The 23,378-nt window shown below is 36.4% G+C and overlaps 1 protein-coding gene across 4 annotated transcripts in view; it reads right to left on the bottom strand.

Moving 5' to 3' along the window:
• Positions 1-23,378, bottom strand: part of LRBA (LPS responsive beige-like anchor protein) — a 373,995-nt gene that overhangs the window by 310,681 nt on the left and 39,936 nt on the right. For all 4 annotated transcript variants that reach the window (XM_048304274.1, XM_048304272.1, XM_048304273.1 and 1 more), the window contains exons 3-22: positions 22,397-22,628; positions 22,158-22,258; positions 19,901-19,996; positions 17,815-17,936; positions 17,583-17,709; positions 16,318-16,437; positions 15,857-16,003; positions 14,805-15,002; positions 14,094-14,227; positions 12,712-12,820; positions 12,451-12,603; positions 11,681-11,849; positions 10,136-10,215; positions 8,125-8,187; positions 6,264-6,361; positions 3,983-4,075; positions 3,086-3,194; positions 2,458-2,539; positions 696-819; positions 265-457 (exon numbers count right to left, since the gene is read on the bottom strand). In XM_048304274.1, the coding sequence (XP_048160231.1) occupies positions 265-457; positions 696-819; positions 2,458-2,539; positions 3,086-3,194; positions 3,983-4,075; positions 6,264-6,361; positions 8,125-8,187; positions 10,136-10,215; positions 11,681-11,849; positions 12,451-12,603; positions 12,712-12,820; positions 14,094-14,227; positions 14,805-15,002; positions 15,857-16,003; positions 16,318-16,437; positions 17,583-17,709; positions 17,815-17,936; positions 19,901-19,996; positions 22,158-22,258; positions 22,397-22,628 (2,550 nt within the window). The remainder of the gene's footprint in view (positions 1-264; positions 458-695; positions 820-2,457; positions 2,540-3,085; positions 3,195-3,982; positions 4,076-6,263; positions 6,362-8,124; positions 8,188-10,135; positions 10,216-11,680; positions 11,850-12,450; positions 12,604-12,711; positions 12,821-14,093; positions 14,228-14,804; positions 15,003-15,856; positions 16,004-16,317; positions 16,438-17,582; positions 17,710-17,814; positions 17,937-19,900; positions 19,997-22,157; positions 22,259-22,396; positions 22,629-23,378) is intronic.

Below are 23,378 nucleotides of genomic sequence, written 5' to 3' on the forward strand. Positions count from 1 at the left end.
ATCTCATTTTCGGTATCAGAATAAACTAATTTGAGCAACAACAACAAAAAATATTTGTGTTAAAACAACAAAATTAACATTTAATTGTCATATATTTCAAAGTTATGGACAGTAACAGGTAAAAACACAGGGCTTTCATTTAATTACTGACCTTCACTTCAAGGTTATCTGTATGATACAGTATCACTGTATGATGCAGTACTTAAAGGTTCTAAATCTAATTACAGAACATAACAAAATTTCCCAACTATTTCAAACACTCACCTTTGAATGTGTGATTGACAGTGTGTCCACCCACACACGCCAGCCACCCCACTCATATTTTATTGCATGGTACAGCAAAATCCGAAATATGGTGTACACCATCTCAGTTATCTTCTGCTCCTCAGAAGTCTTTGGATTAAAACAACAAAGGGAAAGCATCCACTCCTGCCAGACAGAGCACTGCAACAAACTCCTACAAAATACACACGTGCTGTTAAATCATGTATTAAAATATATCTTAGAATCAAGAATTCAACATGCTTAAAAAAATTGCTACATGCAAGCTTCCCTAAATTTTTCATACTGAAGACTTTGCTGGAGTACAGAATTTGCTGAAACAGCAATGAAGCTGTATCTGCCTCATGAGTTTAATTTACTAGGAGACCTTGTTACTTATTTTGTACACTTGAGCATAGAGCAAGCCATCTTACCTCCTGTTTTCTCTGCTGTTATTAAAAAGTTTAATCATATCCGAGAGGAAGGCTCGCCGGATCTCCAGAGTTTCTGGACACTGTGGGGAATTACGGATCAGGACTGCAATAACCTTCAAAATCTCTGTAAAACAGTACACAAGTAACAAAATATTAGGACTAAGCATAGGATAAAACACAAGGCCTTTTTCAATAGTGTTTGTACAAGAAAAGTGATACCACGTAAAAAAGTTTTATATTGAGAAAAAGCACATCTCTATTGGAGAAGAAGGTTTAACGAAAACAAATCCCTTCTTCCAATAGTTCTCAAACCTAGTTGCCCATCGGGGGGATTTGCAAGCCTCTACAGCTGAAGAAAACTGAATTCATTGAATTATCATGTTTAAGCAACACAAATATTGCTGCATGACAATTGATAAGCTGTCAGAACCGTTTTTACATGAGGTTCACATAAAAAAAGCATCCTTCAGAAAATCAATGTATGATAAAAATGCACAGATTTTGCTCTACCTTGATAATACCAAATTTTCAGTGAATGTGACCAACTTCCAATTAAACTTAACAGTTTCTGTTTTAAAAAACCTTCCCAATACAAAACTTTATCTCTTGTGATCACATGTTTTCTGTATATTTTGGAGGTCAAAACTGAGGGTACATTGCACTTGTTGAAGCAGTGGGGCAGTGACTGTTCTTGTTACTCTAAAAGAAGTCCCCTCTGTAAATGAATAAGGGTGCAATTCGAACACAGTCACTGTGATAGTTGCAGTTCATCTTGTACAACTTCCTTAAAGAGAAATTCCTTATTTGATAATACTACTGATCTAAAAAAGGTACTGTGGAAGTCACTCTTCCTCCTAGACCTACGTAATTTCAGACTCAACTCAGTCTCTATATAGTCTATACTGACCACAGCAGTGACTGCCAACTTCAAAAATCTTTGGAGAAAGCAACAGAAACCTGCTCACATCTCTTGCTTCATAGAGATTTACCAGAAGGCAAATAGCATAGTGCAACCAGATTTCTTTCTCCAATATCTGCTCTGCTTTCCTTCCTCTTCCCCCACTTTCTACCTGAAGCAAACCCACAACTGTGACCTACATTTAATGACAAAGCAGCTATGAAAGTGAAAAATCTGTTATTTCTCCAGAAAAAAAGTTAACTCCCAAAGCTACCATAAGCCCATTGTATTATACAGAGCACATTAATAATGCATATAATTCAGGAAAGGAGATCAGTATTTTCTCTAAGTTCAAAAGACATCTAAAGTTTCATATCAAGATATGTCCAATAAACTAAGCTTACCAAAACAGTGAGCAGATACATTTCTCCAATTTTCCATCTAGCATTGTCATACTGAATGTAATTTAAGATGAAAGCTGTTTCCATATTTCAAGTAATTTCGTCTGACACCAATAAATAATGCATTCAGAATTTTGCTGGAACCTTAACATTTATTAAATCAAAGTATCCTGTGCATGCAAGTCTTGAAAAACCATTTCATAACATGACTGCACAGCCAAAAAAGGTGAGTTATGAACTACATTCACATTTAGACACATAAAATGTCCTTCAAAAAGCTATTGAGACATATTTTGTACATAACTCCAACTAAATAAAAGTTATCTGTCTTTTAGTGTGAAAAAAAATGTAAAGCTGAGATTAGAAGACTGGTAGATGTAATTGATAAGCTTTTTCATTGGTGGGGTATTTTTTAAAGCAGACTTTTCTTAAGGTAGCACTTAAAAATGTGTATCATTCTTACGAGGATTTTGTATCTTCACTGTTGAATCTGGGTCAGGATGTTGTTTATGTATTACTTGAGTGCAAATCTGTTCAGTCAGAATCTGGCAAGAAAGAAGAAGATGCCATATCAATGTACAGAAGACAGCTTACTGAAAAAGAGTTGGATACAGCACAATCACCATCATTCTAAAACTCATCCCAAAAAAATCCCCACTCACTCACTTTCTTGATAATTTATTTCATCCTGTTCCTGAAACTCTGTACTCTATAAACCACTATTTTTTTTGGTTTCTCTCTTAAGTGCATACTGTTATTTAAAATACACTGGGAGATAAATGTGAATCTAACCAAAGCAATTATCCTAAGGCAAGATCATTGCTATAATAAAATTCCACATCTACATGAGCGTCTGTTTGAGACATACAGGTTACTCATTATCTAGCACTGTTCATAATAAGCATAACCAGGTTAAGGAGGGGGTAAATCCTAAGCAGTGAGCTCTGGGAGGGAAAAAAAGCAGCATTCAGCTGCATCACACTAAGGTTTAATGTCATCTGGAACATATCAGCACAAATATGTAAGCAATTTTCTAACAATGTCTTACAAGTAATTAGAAAGATTGGATTCCAACTACAGTGTATTCCTACCTCAAACAGGACATTGTATGTGGTCATGGTGAATAAGCTTGTCTGAAGCATCAGCCTCTCAGCCAACAAAGAGAACAATCCGTGTCCAAGCATGACTTCAGCTTTTCTCCTAAAATGGTAGAGAAAGATAAAATAAACTTATGCATTCAATTTGCTTTAGGGGAAAAATATTTAAAACACGTGCCTCAATAAATACAAAATCACTGGTAAGGTATTGTTCTTGTTTGTTCCTTAAGTCTTTCACTTTTGGTGAAGGAAAAGGGGAAGTGTTCAGATTCTGAAAGGACAGGTCATTCCCTGAAGGCAGCCACCTTTCTTCCATAAATGAGGTCCACTCACCCATGGGCCCAAAAAGCTGAAACACAGCCTTGGGGATTTCTTGATAAACACTGAGAAAATGACACTCTTGCCCTCATTTCACTCAAAAATGCAACCACGGATAGCAATCTCAATAGTTGTCTACTATCACAGTCAACTTGAGACATATTAAACCTAATTCTCAGCAACAGGGGGTTCCATCTCACCAGTCTAATTCTTGCTATTGATTTCACTGGAAAAGGGCCACTTTGAAAAGCAGGAAGTCACACTGCAAGTAACAATTAAATCAGCTTGATAAGGAAGTCAAAATGCCTGGACACTAGCTGACAATAACAAGCAATTCCACCATATCAAAAATATATTCATGACAAATAGACTGAGGGGTAGTTGAAGAAGAATAGCTCCTATTCAGTGAAGCCTATTTAGTGATCAACCTCCAATATGGCTTTTCTCCCTTTACCCACAAATGTGTGTTTATACATTTATACACAAAATAACATATAGAATGTATGTGTCACAACCTACCTTTACTCCTTCCTTTCTTGGGAGGTTTAGTTTAAGACCCAAATCAGTACTTACTTTGGAGCAAGATGCTTTAAGAAATATCCCATCACTTTCAGAGCTTGCACCCTGATGCCTTCACTTTGTGATGCTAAAAGCTTGTAGACCACCCTAAATGGAAAAAATACATTGCTCTTCTATCAATGTGAAGAATAAAAAATGAAGTGTTTTGGTCCTTGTAAATCCCACATAAAAATTTAAGACATCTAAATGTATTTATCAATTACATCAAATTTATTTCATCACTTACTTTTTAGACAGTCAAGTGCTTAGGGCCACATCACTATCTGATTCTAGTTGGACTGTGGTTCATAGTATTCAACAGATCTTTAAATCTGTGAAATATGATTTAACTTTATCTACATGGACTACTAAGCTGTCTTCGAAAAAAGAAAACATTAATTTCCAAATGTTCCATGAAATCATATTGGAACAGAAGGCACAGAACTCATCCTTTACCATAAATACGTAATGATAAAATTTTTGAAAAAATTTGGATCACTTCACCAGGGGGAAGGAAAAAAACCTACCCCATTTAAACAATTCTGGAGAGTCTTTCCAAAAATATTCCATGTTACAACATGGCATTTTAGATCAGCAAGTGTTAAAGAGTTCAAAGAACTTCAAGTTTTTAGGCCTTATCTATACATAACTGAGCACTCATCACGAGTTATGTACCTTTATTTTTATACACCCAAAAATACTTCTCAGGACACCTGAACTAAGACAAAAAAAAAAAACAACTTAGTTCTATACCAGAATTGAAGGTAAAACCTAAGGGTGACTACAAAACAGTTAGTTATTACAAACAATTCATCCTGAAGAATGCTGCAACCACAGAAACTACAGAAGGAAACAAAAAAGCAAACCTATGATGCACTGGCCATTCAAGCAATAGAATCCATTTCTCTGCTTTTCTTTACAGAACACTATCAGGGTTACCTAATTGCATAGGGAAAAAGCATTTCCTTTTTTTTTTTTCCTACATGATTGGTTACTTTAAAATTTTAATTTTAAGAGAACTCCAAATATTTATAGAGCTTTGGAAAATTATTTTTAAATTTCAAGAATATAATGCCTTAATTGCAACAAGTAGATGTATCAAGAAGCATACAAACAATCCATAAAGTGACTGGAGACAACCCAGGAGCAAGGAGTGTAACAAATGAGACAGAAAAACAAAGTGATTTCTCACTGTGGACTCACTATTCATGCTGACTTGCTCATATACTTGTTAACAAAAAAGAAAACACCTACTGCTAGTTGTTAAATAAAACCAAATGGACTGCATTGGAGACCCAACATGACATTCAAATACTTTACTATTTAGAGTTTTTATTAGTTTTCCATACATAATACATTACCATACACATGAAATCAAATCTGATGAAAATGGGTAAAAAAAATATAATAATAAAAATCAGTCTAGCACTAAAAGGGGAGAAAACAATTACAAACATGCCTGAATACAGTCTCTTGAGAAAAGGCAACTGGAAAAAATATATGTATAAACAGGGGTTAACCAATAGGTGCAACTAAATGTATGAAATGAGACTCTGCCTTTACACAGTGAGAGAATTACTACTCCCCATATCCTTCAAGAATAGTTCTCACATTTGTTTGCCTGTACCAATTTTTTCCCCACTGTGTTCAGGCAGGTTCCTTCTACATTAGAAAAGTTCAATACTGTGACCACCCTCTGAGAGCCACAAGACAAAATCAGAGTCATAACTTAACTCTTCTAGTAGATTTTCTACTTGTGCTCGTAGAATTTGCTACTTCCCCTACTTTTCTCTCACAATAGTGTTATATTTTTCTGTTTGTTGGGAAGAAGATTGCAAACAATGCATTACATAAAGTGCTACTTTTAAACAAATAGGAAGTTTTTCTGCAAAAGTCTCACAGGAAAAAAAAAAGGAAAAGAAAACTAACAAGGAGCAGAAGATATCTGGATCAATTTTTGCCAGCCCCCTTCCAGTTCTAAAACATCTGTAAGAATGGGAGGCTGAAGACTGAGCACCAGTAGATGAAGACATCAATGCACAGACTGAAACGGATCACTCCCTGTTTAAGTGTGACTGACAGCTTGGAAACATTAAAAAAAACCACCCCATTGATAATAAATCCAACAGCACCTCTTGTCAGAATGAACACCTGGACCCAAAAATCTCCCAAGATGAGGAGTCTAAGACTGCAACACACATGCTGACGAGAACCTTTTAGATTTCACGGGAATTCTTGCAAGCAATACGGTCAAAACACTATTTCCTTTTTCCCCACTTAGAAAATTCTAACTTACTGTAATCCATTCCTCTGATCAAATGCAGGGATCATAGAACCAGGATGCTCCGACATCAGAGCAACCAGCAACTGCAAGACATCCATTAGATTGTCATCCTGTTGAATAAAAGTTACAAATTTGAATTCACAACATGTACACTGGAACATTGTTTCAGCTAAAAGAACCACTACAACATATTTCAAGAGTATGTGGAGACTAATAATAAACTAAGGACCAAATCATTTTGGCCAGGATCAAAAGAGCTATAGCGCTAAAACGCAAATGCAGGAGAAAACATTACAAAAAATACACTTAATTGTTTAGGGTGAAAAGTGATGTATCAGTGTCTGGGATGTAAGGATTTGACAGGCAATGGATATTTAGACTATGTTACTTCCTTCCACACATGGGCTCCTCCGTTTGCATGTGTATTTCCCAGTCCTATCCTGCACAGGAGCTACAAATAAGCTGCTGCACATTTTCTGGGGCACAGGGTGGTGTTTAATGAAAAGTTTCTACTCAGAAATGTTCAAACCATGAAAAAAAAATACTACCACCTGCCACAGACGATATTTAAAATGGGTAATTCAAGCTGCTCAGTAAAGTTTTCCATACTTTTAGTCTAAAGCACTCTAAGCTACAGTCCATTAATTTGTTCCAAGTTCATCGTAATTAAAAATAACCGAAGAAATAACAAAATGCAACTCTTTTCCCATGCTTTGTAGTATTAAAATGAAAGTTTATTTTAAAACAAAAAAATCCCACAAATAAAACACTGTACAACACTTCTGAACAAATATTCTGATTCTTTATTAGAAAATCAGTTTTATATCCTCCTGAACTACTCTGTTCACCTGATATTATCAGCTGACATTACAGATGCTATCACTGAGGAGTGAGCCTTATGAGACAGCTAAATTTTACTTTTTTTGTTGATGTTTTTCTGAATTCACAGTTAGATTGTGGGATTCAGCATTCATGGATCTTTTACACTTCAGTATGCAAACTGCTAAGATATTTAAAACATCACATCCTCATCTGAAGACTACATACAGCTTCTGCTATTTTAGTTCACTCTTAGATTTTACCAAGAGTCTTATTTTTTACTTCTCCACATAAAGTTGAACTGCTTGACTGTGGTACTACCAGGTAGTAGTAACCAGCAAAGACAATAAAAGGAAAATATAGGTGTAAGCAAAATAAAAAAATTTAAAAATCTATACTGTTTGAAATAAAGTTCAATTATTTCCTTATTTTACCCATTTCAAGCACCCTTACAGAGACGAGATCAGTTAGATTTATGTCCCCATTTCCCTTGTCTTTGATGTTGCATCTGGCATAAAGTGCCTTTTCCTGGTGCTAAAATATGAAGATGCAGATGTATCAGTGGTAACCAACATTTTCTCCCAATTAAGTTTATATGCTTCTCTTGGATGCCATTAACATACATCTTTATTTTCTTAATGCATGTTTTCAATTTTATTGCTTTATTTAAGAAGCAAAATAAAAAGGAGAGGAAAAACAAAACAAAAAATATTACTTAGGCAGCCTGAAACAAGATTTTGACTTTTTTTTAAAGTCAGTCTCACCATCTGTTTTTCTGCTTGGTAAATTGGTTTGTAGAACAACATAAGAAACCATTTTGACTTACTGGCTTAATGAACTTCAATCTAACATTGAACATAGTGCTTAAATCACTGCAAGAATATTGGCATATCAGCACACTACTCTAAAGAATTGGACAATGCTTGCTACTTCCTCTGCAGAGCCATCTTGTGGCATGAAGGAGGTTATATTTGAAATTATTCAAACATTTGGTGGTCACAAACTGCACTAGTATGCCTCTCTTCACAAACACATCCCCCAAATTAAAAATTACCTCATGAATAGTGAGCAGGTAATTGAGGATAGCCTGCAATTCATCTTCTTTTATTCCATAGTCCTTTAAAAACAAACAGGTTTTAAGTATCATCTTCCAAGTACAAAAGTGCTGCTTCCAAAAAAGCATTATTTCAAGAAATATTTATATAACAAAGCAAGTACCACACAACAAATTTGCTTTCACTTGATACTGTAACAGCTTCATAGTTGCAAGGTAGCTGTTCCCCTGCCCCCAAAAGCACCCACTGAATGCTATAAAAGTGTTTTAAGGCAATTTCAACAGAGGCATAAAAACAAGATAAATAGCAATATAGTATATGAAATAGTTAGAGTAATACATGTTAATTGATACAGTCAATTTGAACTCAGAGCTTCCTGTTAATAGAAGAATTAAATTGAGGTAGCATAAAGGACTCAAAAGCAGATCTAGAAGTTTAATTATAAGCCTCTTAGCTATACCCATATCTGTGTTTCCTTCTTATTTTCCACTAGAGAAGCCCCTCTTCAGTTGCTATCAACTTTGAAGAAATCTCAATATTTTATAGCACCTATGCCCAGTATTATACCTTGAAGTATTTTTTGTGAAAATAAAATAAAAACCAACAGTTTCTAAGAACAGGAGGAGGACAGGCAAAAGCAGACTTCTTCACTTTTTAAGTTTTGGATTTGTGATGAAAACTGTGTTGATTATACAGAGATGTTTTTGTTATTGCTGAGCAGGGTTTACACAGAGCCAAGGCCTTTTCTGCTTTTTGGACCAGCCACACTGGCGAGGAAGTTGGGAATGCCTGGGAGGCTGGGAGGAGACACAGCCCGGATGGGTGACCCCAACTGACCAAAGGGATATTCCAGACCATGTTACATCATGCTCAGGATATAAAGTAGTGGGAAGAAGGAGGAAGGGGGAAACACTTGGAGAGGTGACATTTCTCTTCCCAAGTCACTGTTATGGGGCCCTGTGTGATGGGACCCGGCTCTCCTGGAGATGGCTGAGCACCTGCTTGCCCATGGGAAGCAGGAAGTGAACTCCTTGTTTTGCTTTCCTTGTGTATGTGGCTTTTGCTTTCCCTGTTAAACTGTCTTTACCTCAGCTCACAACAAGCTTTTGCTCTTGTGACTCTCTCCCTGATCCCACTATTCCTCTGCTGGGAGAGTAAGCAAGTGGCTGTGTGGTACTCAGTTGCTGGCTGAGGTTAAACCATGACAAACCTGGTGAAACTCTACCCAAAACTGTCCAAGTTATAAATCTCTGTTAGAAATTTGAAAAAAAAAAAAAAAAAAAAAAAAAGAAGAATCTAACACTTAATGAAAGTCTTTTAGAGTTTGATAGACAAAACGTTCCTGATAATTCAATTGCAGAATATCCAGTTTAAAGTAAGAGTCAAAGAGTCAAGAGTAGAGCTTTTCTGGTAGTTACTGCTCTGTGCAGAGCTCACGGGTCCATCAGCAACACAGGGGAAGAGTGGAAAAGGGAGGTAGATTCAAACATAAGAAAAGTCAGTCCACAGAAGAGAGAAAAGAGAGAAACCAAAACTTATGATAGGAAAGGGTCATGAAGAGCCTATAAACAGTAGAGCTGCTGAATTCCAACATTCCTCTAATGTCCAAGGAATAGTTGTGAACCTTATTGATAGTTTCTTATCCTCCTTTGTCCCACTGACCTACAGCATGTAATATCGAACGTTTCTCTTTAGTCTTTAAGCACTTATGATGTATGTAATACTGCTCATGTTAAAAAAAAAACAAAAACAAGAAATTAAATACTTATTTCCCCAATAGTAAACATTTCTCAGCTAGTAACAGCTCCACTTTTTATAAAAACACCTCAAAAGAGGAAAAAAATGCATCTTTAGCACTGCTGTCCGTGGCAAGAGCCACAACAAAAAGAAGCACCTTACGTGGCTTTTCTGTTTATTTACTGTTACAAAATTCAACACTTTTAGAGCACATTAGGCATTTCTTCATGAAAGAAAACTTAAATATCCTACCATAATTTAAAGCTATCCTACCTTCATCACAAGCTGTTTAATGAACATCAACAAAAATGCTCGCAGCGATAAAATCTCTTTTTGAGTAGGACGTGGACCATCTACAAAAGAAAAGTAGACACATAAAATACAAGTTAACAGATGTTATTAGCATAGACTGCATTTTCACAAAAAGAAAAATAAAAGGCATTTTCTGGTGAAGAAGGCACAAAACTAAGTCTTCCCTCCCTCTATTTCACTATTTCAGACCACAAAACAGTACTGTGTTTTATCACTTTTTATTAGCAAAATGCCTGATCAGTGAGGTTCCACCGAGGCTTTTATTAAATAGTTTCCTAAACCCCTCTAAATTCTGATGATTTTAAAATTGCCTTGTAGTGCTATGAACCAACTTCATGCAAGGAATAAGACTGATATGAGAACTTTATGTCAGAATTTCCAGATTTTCAATTTTTGCAGTTTACAGTTCTTTTTAAGTTCTGCTAAAGCTCAAAGGAAGAGCTACATGCCATTATTATACACTGGCTAAATACACAAAAAGCAATCTTACAATGCTACATATAAAGAGTACCTTGAAAGACATGACTTAATTTGTTAACTCAAAGTCAAAAGGACTGGCTTCTGCCATTCCTGTGTAAAGCAGACTTTCAAAGAAACATTTTAAATACTCAAACACTCAGTAGTTCCCAGGAGAGGCAAGGTTAAAAAAACAGGTGCAACCAAGTGTCAAAGTCAAGTAAAAGCTTTGGTACAGAAAGCAAATGAACTGTTGCAAATATATTTTGGGGGATAGTTTTTACATCTGCCTGTAGGGTCACTGTTCTTATGATCTTAATCATCACAGAAAAGCAAACCATTTAGAGAATGAAAGTGATCATATGAGTATGGTTTTATAATGTACAGGCCCACAGGCATATTTGGTTTAAGAACAGTTATTTTCAGTATAAACCAGCCTAGTCAAAACAAGCCATTAAACTGCATTACTAAGACTGTCCTACTCATCCACTTGCCTCAGGCTCAATAAATGAGTTAAGAAACTAAGTAAATCCATGTCTGCACAAAGAAAGGAGAAAACACACACGCTTTTGCTTCTTAAAGGATGCGAAATACTACAAAACAATCTTTACAAGCCTCTAAGAGGAAGGGCTGAGCATTTTGAGAAGTTGGTGGTAGGAAATCAGACACGTCTAAGGAGCACTCACTCCTAGTACCTCTAGCTCTCTTCCATCACCCACTTCTCTCTCTGAAATTCCAGTGCCTTTCGTTAAAGAGAGAGACCATATTCCCAGGCACAGCTCTACAGTTCCAACACCCTACCATTTCTGTCTAGTATCAGTTCACATAGGTGTCTGATGACAGAGGATATGACTTCTAAAGAAAGTTTCCTTTAGGTTGTGAAAAAAATCTTTCAAGGACAAAAGCCCACTGCTCACACCATTATGGGGAACCCACCCCACTGAAGGATAATGATTTCTGAAGTATGGTTCTATTCTAAACATTGTATACAAAACTTTTTTACAACAAACATCAGATTGTGAGAGTAAAAATCAAGATACATGTACATACCTATGCCCTTGGGAGTTATTCCACTGCGATCCTGAGGGTTCACCACCCAGTAATAATACTTGAGGGTGTGCATGACCAAAAGCACTGTCCCAACCCGCCGGATTGCTCCATATATGTTAACAGTGGCAATGAACTCCGTAGACAGGTAAGTGTACAGGGTCAGCTGAACCTACAACACCCAGTCAGGAAAACAAAAATCATCACACCTGAATTGCAGCATGTCAGACAACTAAATTCCTAAATTTCATCTATCAAAACATCTTAAAGAAATAGATTTTTCTCTGCATAGGTTAGTCTTAAAACCTCTGCAAATGGATGAAAAATTTCATTATATTTCTGAAACTGTACAGTGCTGGTAAAAAGGTTTCAGCTGGCAAGTTTTGATCAAAATTGTTCACTCTCAGAGAACAGAGATTCACCAAAACAAAAATACTCACTGTCAATTTATATTAAGACTTAAAATCTGACACCCAAGATCATTTCCTCTTCAAAAATTGCTGAGTTTTTGCCAACTAACCCATCCAAACTTCCTTCTCAGTCTGGGTCAAAAGTCACAACTCTGTTCTGCAGACCACTGCAAGTCTCCCAACTCCCAGAAAACCTTGGGAGTCTGCAAAACTTGACAACTATATGCAGCAAAGCAGAGCTTGGAAACAATTCCTGGATGATTTCTGTTGCATAGCCAGAACCCATAATTCTTAGGCTTAGTTTCAACACTCCCAAATCAATACACCATAAGATACCTTACTGATAAGAATAAGCAATTTTACCTGTGCTGGGATATGAATCCATATTGCAGGATTCAGGAGAACATGATCACACAGCTGCTTCAGCAAGGGCACCCCATTGTGTAAGTTGCTCAGGTATTTCGAGAAGGCAAGGCAAAGTTCTAGTACAGCTCTGGAAATGTGGGCTTTGGAAGACTGCAAAAGAAGATCAGCCTAAGGAGAGCCCTGCAACAGTCTGGGAAAAGTATTTATCTCAAAAAAAATTCAACATTAATGTAAGACATCAAGAAAGATTTACTTTACCTTTTCCAGGCTGTATCCTATCACAAGGAAGCCTTTACAGGAAAGCATCTGCTCTTGCATAGCAATAGAGTTCTTCAACAACTCCATGATGAATGCCAGTAAAGTAGAACTGGAAAACATGGTTTAGTAAACAAAAATGTTTTAAAGGGTTACAACAAGACAAAGTATTTCCAAATTAACACTTCCACTACACAACCCAGAGATACATGTTACACAAATGTTCAAATCAGAACTTTTAAAACAAAAAGCAAGACTAAATTTTGAAAGCTTGCTTCAGAAAACTTCTTGATTTTATTCATGCTTTTCTAACTTGGAATTCTGGATTCTAAGATAACCATACAAAAGCAAAATCCTTCTGAATTCTTGCAAAAAGGCAACAGTTAAGTTTGCACTTCTCTCTTCATATTTCACTTACAAACTTCTGCGAAGTCAGTAACAATTGCCATTCTGTTTCTTATGCTATCAGATGAGCAGTTATTTTTCTAGACACAGCTTTGCTGTTGTACTGCTGCTAGAGGAAATATTCCTGTCAAGGCACTAGTGCCTGTGGATCAAGAATTTAACCAGTTGAAAACCCCTGTGTTGCTGAGCCAATTTGCAACTGAATCAAATCTCTGACTTATCACATAGATGTCCAAGCCTGAGCCAGCTCAGGAGACACCAGGCACAAAGAAATGGGCTGAAGGAATATTGTGACCATTCCTTTTAAGCAACAATATGGATACACATCATATTGAAACAGTCATGAAACTAAAAATGTAATGAAACAGAGCAAATTACAGCAGAATTCTAAAAAGCAATCCCTTTGCTTTTACTGCTGCTCTCTAACTTAGGAGCTCCACCAGCTTCTGTGCCTGGATGATCAGAAGTTGGATGGAGTTGAAACAGAGCTCAAACCAGAGGAAAAGTCTAGCAGCAACACTAAGTAACAGTATCTTCCAAAAATCTGAAGGTTAAAAAAAAAAAGAAGAAAAATTCCAAGGAATGACTTCATGTAGCTGAAAAATTCATCCTTTCCGGAGTTTCTCTTGAAGCCTTCCTGACAGAATTCTCTTCATGACAGGAATAAGCTCAAGAGAATTATCCATAATTCTGCTACACAAAAAAACCAAAAAAACCAAAAACAAACAAACAAAAAAAAAACCACAAACAACCACACGTTGTCAGGTATAAAATCTGTGTACATTTTGATTCTCTGTGAGCTTTCACAGAACATTTCATGCAAACAAGTACATCACTTTGAGGTCCTGCCTGTAACCTTTCTGTTGTAAGATAGAATTCATTGTTGCACAAGACAATGCAAACTACTCTGCCATTTGATAAAGCAATTTCCTTTACTTCAAAGGAACAAAGCCCAGGACACAGTAAGTTCATGCACTCACCAAACAGTTGTGTCAATGTGGTCTGAGGAATATTGCCTATAATCCAACTGTGCAAAGAGAGGGAAAAGCACCTGCACTCCTCCAATGGAGTGCAGGGCACTTTGGATTGAGTGCGTTAAGACCGCTTTCACATCCTGACAAAGAAGAAACGAGAAATATTGAAACCTGCTTCAAAAACCGATAAAAAGTACATTAAAAACAGCTTTTATTTCTTCAGTATAAAAACTGTACTATTACCAAATAAAAAGAAACAGCAAGAAGAACGAACTGACTGCCACAGTCACACTAAATGTCCAGTATGCCTGACCTACTGCTTTAGATACAGGTACCTTTAGGTACAGATCTACAGTGTAGATCCTCATGTGAATCTACAGGAGGTAGCACTCAAAGCACAGGGAAGAAAAGGATTTCACATCAACAGGGCAAAGGATGGGAGATAGGGAACATCTGTAGGGGAGTGAACATGTGAGAAGTGAGGAAGAAGGATTTTTTTTCAATGCGAATACAGCATTTGTATTTATTCACAGAATAAGCCTTTTTCTTAGGATTTTTGGGCATCCTCTTTAGTTCAAGAAACAAGGGCAGGGCCAGCCCAAAAAACCCCAACCTACAAGCAATTCTATCTCTTATCCAAATCCCTATAAAACTGGATTTTAGGTTTTCAGACAGAAATCATTTGTATCCTCCAAATCTATGACAATGCTGATTTACCTGCAGCATGAGGGCATGTGGTGAATGAACAAAAATAGAAGGGTTATCCTTAGGGGATGACTCTAGACACAGCTGTGCATCTGTAGCCCTTGGATTGTACATAAAAGCAATAGCACTGGAGAGTTTGCCATCATATAGCAACAATTTGTGATGTTCATCGAGGAAGAGATCACTTTCTGCCTTGAACTTGAACGTTCCCTGGATTGGGAAGCAGGGTTGAGGAAGGCAAGAAGAAAAAAATTACATTAAGCACACTGAAGATACAGTCCAGAACAACTATTGAAAAAAATTATTAAAACATTGTTTCTTTAATCGAGTAGCATTTCATAAAGAAAGGTTCTCATAAAAACCAAAGACTCATAAGACCCAAAGTAAATTTTACACAATTAAAATGGCAGAATTTTTTTGGCCCCTGAAGAGTGTCATTGCCAAGATGGTGGGTAATGTAAAAGAACCACATCAGCTCAGAAACAGCAGGACTGCCAGCAATGTTCACTCAGAAGGAATTAATAACTGAGGAGCAGATAGAAAAGGAACCATCTTTTTTTAGCGTATATTTGTACAGCTGCTGGGGAATAACAGCCTTCAATTAGTGCCCCTCAGGCTATGGCAAAACAAATAATAAATCACTGCAACAAAACTAATCCTCAGCACTAACTTCATACATTAACAAAACCCCACTAGAATAAGCAACTATAAAGCCACATTTCTAAAACAAATACATCATACTTGATCTAAAGTTTTCAGCCTCAACAAAAATGTGAACCAGAGATAACAGTTGTGTTCTCCCTCTGCCAACCACCAACACAGAAATTTTGAGAGGCAAACAGGAGCACCATTCTTTTTGTTTAATAAGATATCAAGAAACTGAATTAATGCTTAGTTGTAGCTTGTAAGGCCGACATAAGCTTACTGAAGAAACATGGAAGAGTTTAATAAAAAAGCTTACACCATAAAATTTTTTTTTTGGGACACAGAGGTATCACAACATTCTTACCACCTACCATAAGGCGTCATAGCAGAATTAAACTTAGAAGTCAATTCTAAGGTACCTTATATCCCAGGCCAAGCTGATAAATGGCAAAGATCTGAGCAGCATTGAGAGCCTCACTAAAAAGGTAAACAGATGTCATCTGCCCACAAAACACTCGATTGGCATCTGCTGTTTCTGAAGAACCCAGGAAACATTTGTCAAATGTCTGAAAACAGAAAAGAGAATCCAGTATCAGGGTTCAGTCCATGCTACACAAGCAAATCATGCAAAAAATCTGCATTTTATCAGGGAATATTTTTACATTAACAAGTATTTGATTGTCGCAGCAGAGACAAATTTTAACAAGTTTCACATGTATAAAAGCACAACTTACTCCTCTATCAGAAAGTTACTATTTTTATTTCAAAATTTTGTAAAAATGTATAAAATGGGGGAGGTTTATGGACAAAATGGCAAAGAATGTCTATGTAATCCATCAAGATGATCAGCTACAGACATTAGTGTGCAGGGATTACTCACATCACTGGTGTTGACAAACCACGTTATTTCCCCATAAGATGCCAGTTCCCCGTTCACGTAACACCGGAGTTCGCTGTTCTTCCAGCGGTTATAGATGTGCACTATAGTCACCATGTACCACTAAACAATAAAAAAACAGTTTCTGTAATTCTATAGACACTTAGGAGTAGCTTAAGCATTCAAGTGGGGCATGGGAGAACAAATTCAACTCTTTGTATGAATTAAATTACGACTGAAAGATGTATTTTAAGTAGAAAAGATTAGTAAGTTACTGGTGAGTTTTCTCACATTGCTTTGTCAAAGGATAATACGCCTTTTTTTCCACACAGAAGCTTAAAAGGTATTTATGGTATATAACTCAAAAAATCTTTATGACAATGCTGAACCAAATCTACACTGAAACCACTCTGTAAATAAGTTCCAAACTGGGTTACTCTTAGCATGATGAACTACTACAAATGCCATTCCAAAGAGCAAGGATGGCTCCAGACTAAAGCCTCTCAAAGGCTGTGCATGTCAAATTATCACAAACAGAAGCCATATTTACAGCAAGGGATTACTGATAAGGAATTCCTGAGGAAGCCTGTCCTCCCACAAGATGTTTACACCAGTTGTTCCAGAAACATCAGCAGGATATCTAAGTGAAAAAGGGAACGTTCAACACCACATAACACTACCTAACAGACAAGCCAGCCTTGAACACCAGTAATAAAATCAGCTCATATTTTAGTTGTAAAATTAAAAAGAAGTAAGGATTCAGAACACAAGTTTGTTTTGCTTATTCCACTGTAACTGTTTTTCTACAGAAAGACCAGATTAATCAACAGCTACAACACACACCCCTAATGCTGTTCTACCAAGAACCAGTGAGAAACGATGCACTCCAAATCCAAGCAGAAAAGGAATTATTTTATTATTTACACGCTAGGTTATGTATCTTTGTACGTGAGAGAGCATTATATGATTGGTCACTTGACCAGCCACCCCCCAGATGGACTGGCTGAGGTTCTCTAACACCCACTCAAAATATTTTTTCCAGAGTACCAAAACAAAGCTGGAAAAAAAACCCAGGTGCAGAGATAGAGAATTAGTTTACAAAACCATCTTTCACTGTTTTTCAGCTAAAGCATGAGAAAGAAAAACTTAACAAAATGCTTCAGCAGCTGGAAAATTCCTCTGCTCCTGCCTTTGAGCATCCACACACCACCACGCTACAATTTTGGATTCATGAAACCTATTTGAAAGATTTTATTATTTTTACTCACCTTTTGTGGCTTGAAATCAAATTTCACACAGTGCTGGAAACCTTTTCCCTTTGATTTTATGGACGTTACAATCAAGCAGCCTCCAACAAAGTGAGCAGAATAACCAAGTCCTTTGTTTGTTCGAAAACTGACAAATCAGAACAAAATCAGCGCAGACACAAATGGATGCAGAAATCACTGAACAATTAATAGAAACTGAACATCAGCAATATCAGTTTTACTTAATACTCACCAATATAAATAAGGCTTATCCTTATCCACATTAATATTATTTACAGGATCCATTCTTAGCCAAGTGTGGAAAGTAAATCCATTCTGGTATGGCCACTTGGCTATAGGAGGTAAGGCAATAGCCTGAAGAAAGCAAAAAGTAAGTCATGGAGAAAGATCAACACAAAAGTGTGCAGCTTAAGATACACTCTACAAATATATGCTGATAAACAGAGATACACTGCAAATGTGTACAGTTTCTCTATACTAAAGAAAAAAATCTGGCCTAACTTCTGTTCACTTTGTACTTGATATAATATTTAATTAACCTAAATATTTTAAAACTGACCTTTATATCTCAAAAAAGATTATTAATAGTAACCTATGCTTCAAAACTTAAATCCTTTAGTGAAAGCCTTATGGAATAACGACTTCTCGAAATGCAAATTCAGGTTGGTTTGGTTTTATGGTAACCTGACAGAATAATTAGATCCATTTTCACATAGTGCTGGTAGTCAGGAAAATAACTGATCATAAAGGCAAAGCTGGCCACATTTCACTTAAAAAATTATTTTCTCTCCTGAAATCCATATCTATGTAGGCTTCCAGTGAGAATAAGACAGAATTATAAACTTCCTCAAAAGAAACACAATACAATCCCCACCAGGCAAAATCTTCATATCAAGCATTGTGTTTGTTAGTGCAAAAGCCCTTGAGTTACAGTGTGGCAACACAAACAAAACAGTTGTTTTGTTTCAAACAGCTGGGGTTTTAGTTTTTTTCATTTTTTGATTGGTTGAGTTTTTTTAACATTACTATTAACTTTCTACTGGTTTGCTGCACAGGTTTGCAATACACACTTCAATTAAGATTGCCATAACCTCTGATCAACAATGCCGTCCAGGTGATCAATGCCAATGAATAAAAAAACATCAAAGGACCAAAGTGTCTCCAGACATGCTATTATGTTCCCATGCTCCATTCAGCTACTCCTGTCCAAACAAAATGCTATACATCCTTCTCTATACCAGCCAACTAACCAGTCTCCCTGTCTTTGCACCTAACTCTTGGGAACCGGTAGCACTATCACTTGACTTTACTCACAATGGATCACAGAGTAATTATAGTAAATAATTTCTTAGACTTCTTAATTTAAATATATATAAAAATATGCACATAAAGGTTACTGAGGCACCCCAATATCATAACATATGGTTCAAGCATTCAACATAATTAACAGAAGTTAAATAAAAACCAGAAGTTAAATACAAAACCATGAATAACCAAAATGAACAAAAATATGTCTCTCTATTGCCAAGTTCTGCTGCATGTGATAAAACTGCAGGAGCACTTTTCTAATAGTCTGCATTTTTCAGTCTCCAAAGTTTCCATTCAAAAAAATAATTCATTATGTCATCAAGTTGGTGAAATTCAATCTCAAGCCACCAAGGCAGAAAGCTAATGGGTTTATGTGAAGAAAACTGCCAAGAGTCATCTGATAAATCTTATTCAAACCTTATTCTGAATTAAGCATGAAATTTTTAACATAATTTTTCATTCTTCAATTGTAGAAGCAAAAGTGTTGACATACTTGAATTCCAACAGAAGATTCTGCACAGGGTTTTCCAAATGCCTATTTAGTTTCAAGTTCTTTTTCAAGTGAACACCACAAAACTTAATCACATGAACAATTACAAAAAGACTAATCATTGCTAAATTTAATCCTTTTCAGTATTATTCAGCCTATAAACGTGTAGGAACAACACTTTCTGAAAGATTTCTCATAAGCATCTAGAGTGAAAAGCAGGTATATTCTCCTTGCAACAAGATTTAACTGAACCAGTCTGAAAAAAAATTACAAAATATAAAAAAGCAGCCTCATTTGTATCCGTTCTTTATGAAATAGTATTTGTCCTTCTGTAGTGATATTGCACATCTATTATAAACATGGTTATTCAGGCACTAGTGTAAGTGTCAGGCAGAAAACAAAATTTGGTTAAAACTCTATGACAATGACAGATGAGACAAAGAACACCACAAATGAAAATAACCAAGGGCCTTAATAGAACAATGAATAAACAAACAAGAAACTTAAAATATCTACATACTGCAGCACTTTTTCCTGGAAAGTTGAAGAAGGCATCAGGTCCATACTTCTGAGGCATGTGTTTTAACACAGACAATAACTTTCCAGCATGTGGTGGCTGACAAAGAGAATTACTACATTTGTAAATAAATAAAACAAACCTGTAAGAAAGAAAAGACTATACACACAAAAAGCAAATTCTAACACATTTTAAAACATTGCACATGGGTAAATAACACCCTGCTAAGACACTGAGGACTTCTAATAAAACATTAACAGTCATGAATACCTTCACAAAATATAAAGTAGGTGCCCTGAAATACAATTAATTTGGTAACTTCAGTAAGGATTTGAAGGCCAGAGCCACTCTCACACAGCATAAGCTAAACTGACTCTGATCATTGATTCCTGCCTCTGTCATTCCCATCAGCTCTCTGCATGATTTTGCAGTAAGCTAAAGAAAGCAAACTGATCCAGATGAAAACTAATTTAGGGAAAACAAATGAAACCAATTTTTATTTACAACTGTTCTGGATTGCGGCTGGGTGAAACCTGTCCCAGCACAAGGGAGATGGGGAATACCCAGCAAAAAGAGAGGGAAGATCAGCAGAAGGATTATTTTCATCAGGACTACAATCATATATTAGATTAAACTGATCTGGTTTATACTTTCACAGAAGTCCATGGAGAGAGATTCAAGTCCCAAGCGCAGTTTGGAGCACCTAAACTGAGTGCTCAGTGTGAATACTTAACACTTCTCCACGACCCATATCCTGCTGATTTTATTGTAATACTCTGCAACTATAAATTCCAAATCAAGTATATGAGCTCACAACAACAGAACAACAGAAAATACTCATCCTAGTGACAAGATAATTTTGTGTGTTGTCTTTCACCACACAATATCTCTCTGGCAGATCTATTTTTAAACTACAATTTTATAATCCTGACATTTTCCTGAAAGTGCCCTTTGTCCCCCTGTTGTAAACAGTTACCCTCTGAAAACTAAGCACTGCATGATCCATTACAAGTATTTCAAATGTACCAAAAGTGCAGTCAGTGAAGGAGTGCTTCAAGAACCTGAGTTTAAAATGAGGAGGAAATGCTGAGACCTGCTTAGATGTCTGTAGGGCTATAGAATTTGACCAGGTAATTTGTGTTGTAGCAAAATACTTGGTATCTTTACAGTTCTGCTGATTTTAAGATTTATGGAGTTGTACAACTCCTTGGCAATCCAACTGTGGCATTTTTCTCTTGCTTTCCCCTGTATTTGGTCTTTAATAAGGAAAGGAAATTAAATGCAAATAGCAGGGAGACAGGAAATGAAAAAGTTAATGTTACAGAGACAACTTTAATTCACCTACAGTTAAATATATTCTCCATATTCAATTACTAAGTTTAAACCATTATGAAGTTTAGAATATTGTTATTTAAGCAGGTTAAGATCTCCAAAGTTATTTATTTCAAAGGGCCTTTTAAAATTTGCTGTATTATGTGTGCATACTTGCTTTTATATGGTATACTCTCTTTAAAAATTATTTGAAGTCAACAGAGACACTGCTACCTTTCCTCTGCACTAGGCAGAGTATTTAGAAATAACAGTAGCTGAATTAAAATTCAATGCAGGTCAAATGATTGTTAAAACAGCTCCCAAGTCCAGTGAAACAACAACTGTGTGTTGAAGAAAACTTTATCAGGTGGTCTCTACAACATACACGTTTTCACTTTAGGGAAGGTGGTTTCTCAGCTGTAAAAGGGTCCTTTTCTATTCCACACAGAAACGAGACTTTTCATTTGGACTTAATTCCTTCAGTTCAATTTCTGCCAGAATTCTTACTTCCCTAACTGGATAAATTCTTTTAATCTTCAGGTAAGGTACAGCAATGTGAAAAAGGGAGCAGGCAGAACTGCCTATGTAGGCATTTTTTATTTATTTCTCTCTTGTGACTTAAAAGAAATTTAAGCCTTTTTCCTTCAATTTCACATAGCTGGAATCAAAAAAATAAAATCATGTGTATAAAAACACTTAAGAGTCACCTTATTATTCCCAGGTGTTCAAAAAGACCAATGCAGTAATGTAACTTCACTATTCAACTCTCTGTATTTTAATTGCTTGCGGGTAAAAAGATTCTTTATATAATACAAGAAAGCTTCCTTTATTTTTTGGTACATTCAAAACTTGTTTATCATGAAGTTTATGGAACAGTCTTAACTTGCGAAAATTAGGAAAAATATAAGCAACACAACAAAAATTGTTTCAATTTTGTGTTTTCTTTTACCCATCTCCCTTTTTCTCCTTGCAGCTTGCTGAAGAATAACTTCAGCTCTCGAACTGTCAGGTTATAGCTAGCCAACACACCCAGCATGTCCACTAAGAGATCTAAAAAGGAAAAAGAACAGCAATGTAAATGCTTAATAAAATGCAGTGTCAAATTTTTATCATCTAATTAATAACTGTGTCCATGAGATTTTGCATAGAAGCAGCACAGTTTGGGTCCCACACTGGGAGAAGCTGTACCTGCAATCATGTTGTCAGCTCTATCAATCCTCTTGAGCACTTGTTCCACGAGCCCCACTTCTGTGCAGGCCTGGAGATTCCGTATACTTTTCTTCAGGATTGCTGTAAACATGCTCCAAACCTCGGCCTGGCAGGTGATGTCACACTTATCCAGTAAGTCCACCATGCAGGTGATGCCCTCTCCTTCTTGGATGATAAAGTTCATTTCCAAGTCAAACTGGCCCCCAACGAGCTTTCAGAGAAAAGTATTTAAAAGAAGAAAAGCTTAAGGCAACTGTATCAAAGTACTATTCCATACCTAAAGCTATTAATTCTGTGAGAAGAAAACTATCAAAGATACAAGGCAAAAAAAATAATGAGGCCAATATCAATGTATCCTCTTATTTTTCTTCTGTTTCAAGTTCTGTTGAGTAACAAAGGTGCTCTTAAGGTGTCACCTACTATCAGACAGTTGCTGCAGAAAAACATTTGGGTAGTTTAGGATACAGATGTCCCAAGTTTACAGAGCTGAAAAGTGAATACACCAAGTGAGTGTTCTAAAACAGGTGAGCACAACAAAGCAGTCAAAATATCTTAAATGGCCTGGACTGACCCCAAAAGCTTTCCTTCACACGTGCTTAACAAATCTCCATTAAGAGGGAAATTCTAGCCAAAAGGAGCTGATGCACATCAGAAATATTGCCACTTATGAACACTTAAGAGACATTCCTAAGACACTGACTAAAGCCGGTTAAGAATTAACTGCCAGGTTCATTAGCAGTCCCAGGTACTCAAAGGAAGCAAAGGCTTACTGTATTTGAAGGAATGTGGCAGCAGCACTGTTCCAAGCCTTTGACTGTGATTTGGCTACAACACTTAGATCCTGTAATATTTCAGGTCTCCTAGAGGCAAGTTTTGTTTGAACATACACTGAGTAACCACATATGCCTGTGTAGAAGAGGTGGAGGGGGGAAGGAAATAACCTGCTCCACTCTCACTTGTG

The sequence above is a fragment of the Corvus hawaiiensis genome, chromosome 5 (genome assembly GCF_020740725.1).
Source record: "Corvus hawaiiensis isolate bCorHaw1 chromosome 5, bCorHaw1.pri.cur, whole genome shotgun sequence".
NCBI classification, from domain to species: domain Eukaryota; kingdom Metazoa; phylum Chordata; class Aves; order Passeriformes; family Corvidae; genus Corvus; species Corvus hawaiiensis.